Source organism: Dipodomys ordii, unplaced genomic scaffold (genome assembly GCF_000151885.1).
Source record: "Dipodomys ordii isolate 6190 unplaced genomic scaffold, Dord_2.0 Scaffold14, whole genome shotgun sequence".
Lineage (NCBI taxonomy): Eukaryota > Metazoa > Chordata > Mammalia > Rodentia > Heteromyidae > Dipodomys > Dipodomys ordii.
Genome location: NW_012267230.1, coordinates 14,946,832 through 14,957,028, shown reverse-complemented (window position 1 = coordinate 14,957,028; position 10,197 = coordinate 14,946,832). Strand labels below are relative to the sequence as shown.

General features: G+C 44.6%; 1 protein-coding gene across 1 annotated transcript in view; it reads left to right on the top strand.

Annotated features, from left to right (window-relative positions):
• Positions 1 to 10,197, top strand: part of LOC105981893 (ATP-binding cassette sub-family A member 3-like) — a 55,439-nt gene that overhangs the window by 24,194 nt on the left and 21,048 nt on the right. Inside the window, exons 7-10 of the mRNA XM_013011242.1 lie at positions 2,702 to 2,857; positions 3,029 to 3,239; positions 4,898 to 5,048; positions 7,764 to 7,862. Of these exons, the coding sequence (XP_012866696.1) occupies positions 2,702 to 2,857; positions 3,029 to 3,239; positions 4,898 to 5,048; positions 7,764 to 7,862 (617 nt within the window). The remainder of the gene's footprint in view (positions 1 to 2,701; positions 2,858 to 3,028; positions 3,240 to 4,897; positions 5,049 to 7,763; positions 7,863 to 10,197) is intronic.

The following is a 10,197-nucleotide window of genomic DNA, read 5'->3' as shown; positions in this document are numbered from 1 at the left end:
CAGGCGCTGGTGGCTCATGCCTGTAATCCTAGCTACTCAGGAGGCTGAGATCTGAGGATCGCGGTTCAAAGCCAGCCCGGGCAGGAAAGACCGTGAGACTCCTATCTCCAATAAACCACCAGAAAACCGGAAGTGGCGCTGTAGCTCAAGTGGTTAGAGCGCTGGCCTTGAGCTGGAGAGCTGAGGGACAGCGCCCAGGCCCAGAGTTCAAGTCCCATAAAAAGAGTCTCACAGACTTTCCTGCCTGGGCTGGCTTTGAACAGTGATCCTCAGATCTCAGCGTCCTGAGTAGCTAGGATTACAGGCATGAACCACCGGCGCCCTGCAGATTGTTGAATTTGGGGGGGGGGCGGGGGGTTCCGGTCGTAGGGCCTGAACTCTGGGCCTGAGTGCTGTCCCTCAGCTCTTCAGCTCAAGGCTAGCACTCTACCACTTGAGCCACAGCGCCACTTCCGGCTTTTTTCTTTTTGTTTATGTAGTGCTGAGGAATTGAACCCAGGGCCTCAGGCATGCAAGGCAAGCGCTCTACCACTGAGCCACCTTCCCAGCCCCAGTTTGTTGGATTTTGACAAATGCATTTCTGTCTTCTGAGATTATCTTGGGTTTTTTCGTTTTGTTTTGTTTGGTCGGTTGTGGGGCCTGAACTCTGGGCCTGGGTGCTGTCTCTCAGCTCTTCAGATCAAAGCTAGCGCTCTACCACTTGTACCATAGCACCACTTCTGGCTTTTTCTGCTTATGTGGTGCTGAGGAATTGAACCCAGGGCCTCATGCATTCAAGGCAGGCACTCTACCACGAGCCACCTTCCCAGCCCCTATCATGTGGTTTTTGTCTGTTACTATGTTGTGTACTGCAGTACAATTTGATGCAAATAATGAAGTTAGCACAGAATTCATATCTTTTTTTGTCGGTCAGGGAGCTTGTACCCTGGGCCTGGGCGCTGTCCCTCAGCTCTTCAGATCAAGGCGAGCACTCTCACTAGTTGAGCCACAGTGCCAGTTCCAGCTTTTTCTGCTTATGTGGTACTAAGGAATCAAACCTAGGGCCTCATGCATGCAAGGCAAGCACTCTACCACTGAGCCACCTTCCCAGCCCCAAGAATTCATAAGAATTCTTAAGAAAGTAATTGTGGCTGGATGCCGGTGGCTTATGGCTGTAATCCTAGCTACTCAGGAGGCTTAGATCTGAGGATCACGGTTTGAAGCCAGCCCAGGAAAAGAAACCCTGTGAGACTCTTATTTCCAATAAACTCCTCAAAAAAGCCAAAGTGGTGCCTGTGGCTCAAGTGGTATAGAGCTCCCCTTGAGCAAAAAGAATCTCAGGGACAACACCTAGGTCCAGAGTTCAAGCCCCAGGACCAAAAACAAAAAAAAGGAAAGAAAGAAAGGAATTGTGTCTACTCAAGAAACCTTCCAACAGTCTTCTGATAAGATGGTTGTAAATTTGTAAGCCCCACTACATATTTGGGATGACTGTCAGAATTCACAAATTCACTGGGATGAGTGACAGAACCTAAGAAAGCGTTGCACTTATGATTACTCTATTATTGTGGTACCACTGGAGTCTAGACAAAAGAAGAAACATATGGTATAAGTGTAGGCTGGGAGAGTCTTTTTTTTTTTTATGTCAATCATGAGGCTTGAACTCTGGGCCTGGACACTGTCCCTCAGCTCTTCAGCTCAAGGCAAGCACTTTACCCACTAGAGCTACAGCACCACTTCCGGTTTTCTGGTGGTTTATTGGAGATAAGAGTTTCACAGACTTTGATCCTCAGATCTCAGCCTCCTGAGTAGCTAGGATTACAGGCGTGAGCCACCAGCGCCCGCCTTGGGCTGGGAGAGTTTTGAGCGCTGCGCTTGTCCTGAGACTGTTTTACCTTCATGGCAAATGGATGCTGACCAGGGTGCATATCTGAGCTCAAAGTAGTTAGTTTTTATTAGCATTTCATTACATAGATGGGGATGATTAAATCATTGGTCATGTAAATGAACTAAAATCCAACCTTCCTCCCATCCTAAAGTACTGAGAGTCTGAGGGTGTATGACTCAAAGCCCAGGCCCTTTAATTACACAGTTGACCTTCCTGGTCTGATCAGCTCCCATCCTGAGTTACTGCCTTAGCATAATCCAAGCATGACCTGAGTAGCCACCACATGTAACAGACAGTCCTAGCATTGGGACATTCCAAGGCTTTAGGAAGGTCTTTCCAGAAACCAAGGACAAGATGGGCTGGGAAGGTGGCTCAGTGGTAGCTCGCTTGCCTTGCATGCATGATTCCTCAGCACCACATAAGCAAAAAAAAGAAAAAAGCCAGAAGTGGCACTGTGGCTCAAGTGGTAGAGTGCTAGCCTTGAGCTGAAGAGCTGAGGGACAGCGCCCAGGCCTAGAGTTCAGGCCCCACGACCGGACCCCCCGCCCCCCAAAAAAAGAAAAGAAACCAAGGACAAGAGCCAGACAAATTATTTCTTTAAAAAACACATTTTTTGTATGTTGAACCACTGGCATTCCTAGAATAAATGCCACTTCATGTTGTATTACTGTCTTAACATGCCGCCATATTTTACTGTCATATACTTACTTACATAGTTCAACATGAAAAAGTCTATCACTTTCCTTGAAAATAGTTTCTTGTATAGTTTCCCTGGCTGCCTGGTCCTCCTAGATAAACAGCCTCAACTTCCCACCCCATCCTCCACCATTGCAGCTGAAAGGCCTGTCACCCCAAAAGTGTCCTGAAGAAGTGAAGCACATGCTGTACGCCCTCAATATGGAGGACAAGCGGAATTCGCCATGCAAGTACCTGAGTGGAGGGATGAAGCGCAAGCTCTCCATCGGCATTGCCCTCATAGCGGGTTCCAAGGTACGGGGCAGCTGCACCCCACCTCCTGACGAGGCCAGCCCAGGTTCCCCACACACAGTGAACACATAGCTGGGCACTAGAACTCAAGGTAGCTTAGCCGGTCCCCAGCACAGCCAGCCCCGGTCTGGAAAGCGGCTCTGCCATTGCCACAACTTTGCCTCTGCCATCCAGTTGTTGATTCTGGACGAGCCCACCTCGGGCATGGACGCCATCTCCAGGAGGGCCATCTGGGACCTTCTTCAGCAGCAGAAGAGTGACCGCACCATCCTGCTGACTACGCACTTCATGGACGAGGCTGACCTGCTGGGGGACCGCATCGCCATCATGGCGGATGGGGAGCTGCAGTGCTGTGGGTCGTCTCTGTTCCTCAAGCAGAAATATGGTGAGTGGTGGGCAGCAGGTGGGCAGATGGACCTCCGTCTTGTGACAGGGCCAGCACCGCTGCCTGCTGTGCTGAGGGTCACTGCCCACTGTTAGCCTTTGTGAAGGGCCCTGACAGGGGTGGGAGGTGACCTCCTCTCGACTTCCCGTCTACTCACCCCAGAGGAGGAACCTATAACAGGAATAAGGAGGAAATTAAGTAGCCTCCATCCAGGCCTCTTGCTAACCTTGCTCTCCCAGCCATGAATGGCTGTCCTCTGCTCCTCAGGTCACTTCCTGATGTCATGTTCTCAGTGACAGCCTTCCTTCTTCATTGTGTTTAAAATTATACATTTCCAATATTAACTGTCCTCATTTATTTTTGCTTGTTTATTGTCTTTTTTTTTTTTTTTTTTTCTGGGGCTTAATGTCCTGGGGCTTGAACTCAGAGCCTGGGTGCTGTCCGTGGGTGCTCTACCATTTTCAGCCACAGTGCCACTTCTGATTTTCTGGCAGTCAATTGGAGATAGGAGTCTCATGGCCTTTCCTGCCTGGGCTGGCTTTGGACTGCAATCCTCAGATCTCAGCCTCCTGAGATTAGGATTATAGGCATGAGCCACCAGTACCTGATTTGTCTCCTACTTGTTCAGTGAAAGCCCCATGTGAATGATTAATTAGAACAGTGCCTGCCATGTCTTATGGCTTCAAAAAATGTTAGTTGATGGGGCTGGGAAGGTGGCTCAGTGGTACAGTGCTTGTCTTGCACGCATGAGGCCCTGGGTTCGATTCCTTAGCAGCACATAAACAGAAAAAAACAGAAGTGGCACTGTGGCTCAAGTGGTAGAGCACTAGCCTTGATCTGAAGAGCTGAGGGACAGAGCCCAGGCCTAGAGTTCAGGCCCCACCACTGATAGAAAAAAAAAATTTAGGGACTGGGAAGGTGGCTCAGTGGTAGAGCGCTTGCCTTGCATGCATGAGGCCCTGGGTTCGATTCCCCAGTACCACATAAGCAAAAAGCAAAAGCCAGAAGTGGTGATGTTGCTCAAGTGGTAGAGCGCTAGCCTTGAGCTGAAGAGCTGAGGGACAGTGCCCAGGCCCAGAGTTCAGGCCCCACGACCGGGCCCCCCCAAAAAAAATATTCAGAAAATAAAAAGTTAGTCAAATGACTCCCCCTTCCTATATGATAGAAAAAAGTATTACTGATTTCTGAAAAAAAAAATGGTTCAAATGCTACAAGGTATATTTCCTCAAAACTACGGGTTTTTTTTTTCTTCTTGAGTTTCTGAGGATGAACTCAGAGCTTCATATATGGTAGGCAAGCACTATGCTAATGAACTGCATTTCTAACCCTGTGGTATAATTTTTATATATCTTTTGTCTTAATATTCAAGGCATCTGCTTACTAAGTCTTCACTTCCTCAAGTTAGTTATCATTTAATGGGAGTGTTGCCTTAATATCACCTCCATGTGCCCCCTTCCAATTCCAGAGCAGAGGAAGACTCCTAAATAGAATTTCAGAGCTCCCAAAGCCAGTTCATTATGGTTAAAACTTGATCGCATAGGGCTGTTCAGCTTCTTTCCCCAAGCACAGCCCCATTGTAAGCTGCAGAAAACTAAATATGGTCCAAGAAGAAAAGTATAGAGTAAAATGGTTTTATGGTCTTTTACATGGTATTTCAGGTGCAGGCTACTATATGACTTTACTGAAAACACCTTTCTGTGACACACAGAAGCTCTGTCGTCTTATCTATCATCACATACCAAATGCAGTTTTGGAGTCTGATGTTGCAGAAGAATTAATATTTATACTTCCTAAAGAGAGCACACACAGGTATGGATTGAGAGGTTAGCACAGTATATGCTGGCCACAGAAATAATGTCCTTCACATGTGCCCACAGGCAAAAGACACATGACCCTAAACCTCAGCCCATTAGAGAATCAGCACAGACTTAGGATCTCATTGTCTGGAACACGTCTAAGTGCCAGTGAGACTTCTCAAGTGTGGGACTTGGATTCGACTCTTTGGGTATTGTTCTTTTTATTTGAAGATCTGAAACTAAAGAGAGAATTATCTGATCCACATATATCCAGTTCATTGGACATGAAATGATGGCATGGGTAGGATCATCACAATATTTCTGAATATTTCTATTCAGAATTGAACAAATAGGAGGTACATAAAAGGTACATAACCTTGTTGTTAATTCTGAATTCTAGGAGTTATCAATTTCTGCTTTTTTTAGGGTCAGGAAATGTATATTAATTGAGACAAGACACTGTTCTGCTTCTTCTTTTCTTTTTTTTCGGTCGTGGGGCCTGAACTCTGAGCCTGGGTGCTGTCCCTCAGCTCTTCAGCTTAAGGCTAGCGCTCTACCATGAGCCACAGCGCCACTTCAGCTTTTTCTGTTTATGTGGTGCTAAGGAATCGAACCCAGGGCCTCATGCATACAAGGCAAGCGCTCTACCACTGAGCCACCTTCCCAGCCCCCACTGTTCTGCTTCTTAAGAGTGATTTTGATCAGGTCTTGACTTCACTCACTGGCTATTGACTTTGCCTCATATATATTATATATACACATACATTTCCTTTTTTTCATAAAAACTGATTACTTGTATCTTTCCTGCCTATAGGAGATAGACCAAAGACCATTTTTAAAATTTTGTCCAATACCATGTAGATTTCCTAAAACTAGGTCATGAAATGAACTTTGCTAGACTAAAATTATATTCACAGTCTTCAAATCCACTTCCTCTCACCTGGGAGCAAGGCTCAAGTGGAAGAGCACCTGCATGATGAGTGCTAGTGTCTGATTTCAAACCCCAGTACTACCACAAGAAACACATACACACACACACACACACACACACACACACACACACACAGAGGCACAGGCCCTTGTATACCTTGGGCTAAGAGCCATGATAATGTAACACAGTGCCTGCCTGAATTTTAGAATCCTTTGTCCAGATGATTGAGGCTAAGCAGTGTGTACCTCTGAAATGTATCAACTGGCTCTCAGCAAAGGGTTTCAGAGCTTGAGAGTGAAACCATTCTTTATTCTGAAGCAATATTTCATTGTCATTACTTTGGCTTTCATTTTGTCCCTGAGAATTCCAAGACCTTTTACTGGAAAGACTGTCACGGTGCCTCTGTATTTTCTTTAATTTTTGTTAAGCATTTGATTGTTTCATTTTTGTTTTGTCATGTGCAACTATAATAAACCAGTTAACACTTGAAACATTATAACTGGACATACCCATAGGAATTTACCCACAAGTTCATTAAATACTCTTTCAATCTTTTGTTACAGCAACTGAAACTGTGGCCACATATATTTCTGATGACATGAAAAATTAAAGAATTTTCTCACTGTTCTTCTAGCCTCTGTCTAGAATTCTCCTGCCTTCACACTCCAATTATCTGATCCCAGAGCCATATTGCACATTCTAGTTCTTTTTATTTTGTTACAGTGCTTCTGGGATCAAATTTTGTTTCAGTTGTATATTACCAAATAACAAATTACCTCAACATTTGCTGGCTTAAAATGACAACCATTTTATTGCCTCTCATAGTTGTGTAGCCTGACTGGACTCAGCCAAACAGTTTTTATAATGACTGAGACTAAAGTTGTCCAGGGCCTAGAATGAACTAGATGGAAGGATCCTTCTCCCAGGGGATGACGGTACTGCCTGTCTGTCACTTGGGTGCTCCCGGGCTGCTGACAGTGGCTCTCAGAACTCCTGCACATGGTGCCTCTCAAGGCTGCATGCACTTCTTACAGCAAGGTAGGAAAGGTCCAAGCAGGGGGATCTTAAGAGTGCCTATTCAAAAGGGGATAAAACTAAAAACAGCCCCTCTGCTTAAGGCCTGGGCTCAGAAATACCAAAACATCACTCCCATCACATTCTCTTGCTAAGAGTAGTTAAAGGGAGAGGAAAATAAGCACTACGTCTTGATGAAGAGTGAGGACTGGCATGCACAGTGTGGGGAGGAGACTTAGAATTTTTAGGTTACAAGAAGAGACGGTGAGTCCATATGCCATAAAAAGTTACACTCTTTATGTGTATATGCCTCATCACAGAGCTTGAAAATACCTAGACAAATGTCGACAAAAATAAGTGAAGTCAATTTTCGACTTTTGATCTCTAGAACATGTAAAAGGGCTAAGAACACTCTCCTGGCATTTAGAAAGCACTTCAAAATACAACTACTTAAAGATAATTTTAAAAAGGAAAATAAAAGAGAGAGAAAGCACTTCAAAAATAGTATCATTGTTTTTCTCTATTCAAAAGGAAAAAATTGATTATTAATGATTTTGCATCTATATAATGTGCTAGATGTTTTAGGCATATACCTACAGGAACCATCCAAAAGAATTTCTGTTACCCTCATTCAAGTTCTTGTGTTCTAGTTCTAAAAGTAAAGTTGAGATTTGAACAGAAATCTTGACCACACGGCCCATGCCTTTTCCTCTGTAGAGAAGTATGGGTGGTAAAGGATTCACCTGCAGACTTTCAGAAATAGAACTGTTCTTTCCTTTTTAGGTTTGAATCTCTATTTGCTGACCTGGAACTGAACCAGTCAGAGCTGGCAATCTCCAGCTTTGCAGCCTCTGTCACCACCATGGAGGAAGTGTTCATTAGGTAGGCTCCAGCCTATCAGTGTTGGAAGGGAGGCTAAAGGTCATCTATCTAAACATGGCTCATGGGGCTGGGAAGGTGGCTCAGTGGTAGAGAGCTTGTCTTGCACGCATGAGGCCCTGGGTTCAATTCCTTAGCACCACATAAACAGAAAAAGCCAGAAGTGGTTCTGTGGCTCAAGTGGTAGAGTGCTAGCCTTGAGCTGAGGAGCTGAGGGACAGCACCCAGGCCTAGAGTTCAAGACCCACAACTGGCAAAAAAATAAATAAACATGGCCCAATGATTAATCTTTTCATTAACACCCTCACTGAATGGCTGTCCAGCACGGATTGGTACTTCCAATATTGGGGATATTAGATAAGGGAGTTTATGTTAAACATAATACTCAGCCTAATTTTAGAGAATACATTTTTTTAAAAGCATTATATCATTTGAGATGCTTTTGCTTTCAAGTATTAAATGAACAATAGAAGAATTTGTTACTTCATTTAAAAAGAATTCCTAAGCCAGGTACTATTGGCTCATGACTTTAATTCTAGCTACTCCAAGTCTCAGGAGGCTGAGACTTAGAAGAAATCAATTTGAATCCAACCCAGGCAAATATAGTCTATGAGACTATATTTTCAGTTAACCTGCAAAGTATTAGACTGGAGGCATGGCCCAAAAGGCAGAGTGCTGCCGGGCACTGGTGGCTCATGCTTCTAATCCTAGCTACTCAGGAGGCTGAGATCTGAGGATCGCAGTTCAAAGCCAGCTTAGGCAGGAAACTCCATGAGACTCTTACCTCCAATAAATCAGTAGAAAAACCAAAGTGGCATTGTGGCTCAAGTGGTAGAGTGCGTAGAGCGTGTGCCTTGAGCTGAAGAGCTGTGGGATAGCGCCCAAGCCCAGAGTTCAAGCCCCATGATGACCCCAAAAAATAAATAAAAAAGGCAGAGTGCCAGCAATGAGCAAGAGAACTGAAAGAAGTCATTTGGCCCAGAGTTCAATCCCAGTGCTCTGGTGCTGGCACAAAGGTAAAACAAAACAGGCAATTTAATATGAAATTCCTGAAGCAGAATGCAAGCTTGTTTCTATCTAATGTAGGCCTTGCTAGACTGCTGCATGTAAACTCTAGACAGGGCTCCACCAGGCAAAAGCTTGGCAAAAGCAACAGGTGTGACTGTATGTAGTAGAGCAATACCTTTTTTTATTTTTATTTTTGTCATTCGTGGGTCTTGAACTCTGGGCCTGGGCACTGTCCCTGAACTCTTCAGCTCAAGGCTAGCACCCTACCACTTGAGCTACAGCACCACTTCCCGTTTTCTGGTGGTTTATTCAAGATAAGAGTCTCACAGCCTTTGTTGCCCAGGCTGGCTTTGAACTGTGATCCTCAGATCTCAGCCTCCTGAGTAGCTAGGATGACAGGCACAAAGCCACCAGCATCTGGCAATACTTGTCTTTTAACATGAGGATCACTGGTAACATATTCACATTTATACCTATCATTTGGTATTTTTTACCAGTCCTGCACATACACATGGCTTTTTCTCTACTGTTTTTGGTTTTTTTTCTCATCCTATTTTCAGTTATCTCCACGTACGTGTTGTAAATTATGCTTTTTTATTGATTATTTCAATTTTCAGCCTAGGTATTAAGACACATACACAAATATATATATAACTATATATAAAACTATATAAATATGTCATATATGACATGTATATACCAAAGACTCACACCAATTAAAATCTTTAGTCTATTTTTGAAAAATACAAGGACCTTTAATTTCATTGACATGCATCCCACCATCAACAGCTTGTATATATTTTTGTATACTTAAAACATGATTATTTTTGTCTGCTAAAGAAAAAAAAAAAAAGAAAGTTATTTAAGCCGGGCGCTGGTGGCTCACGCCTGTAATCCTAGCTACTCAGGAGGCTGAGATCTGAGGATCGTGGTTCAAAGCCAGCCCGGGCAGGAAAGTTCGTGAGACTCTTATCTTTAATAAACTGCTAGAAAACCGGAAGTGGTGCTGTGGCTCAAGTGGTAGAGCACTGGCCTTGAGCTGAAGAGCACAAGGACAGCGCCCAAGCCCAGAGTTCAAGCCCCACGACCAAAAAACAAAAAAACAACAACAACAAAAAAGTTATTTAGGGGCTGGGAAGATGGCTCAGTGGTAGAGCGCTTGCCATGCATGCCTGAGGCCCTGGGTTCGATTCCTCAGCACCACATAAGTGAAAAGAAAAAAGCCGGAAGGGGCACTGTGGTTCAAGTGGTAGAGCGCTAGCCTTGAGCTGAAGAGCTGAGGGACAGTGCCCAGGCCCAGAGTTCAGGCCCCACGACCGGACCCAAAAAA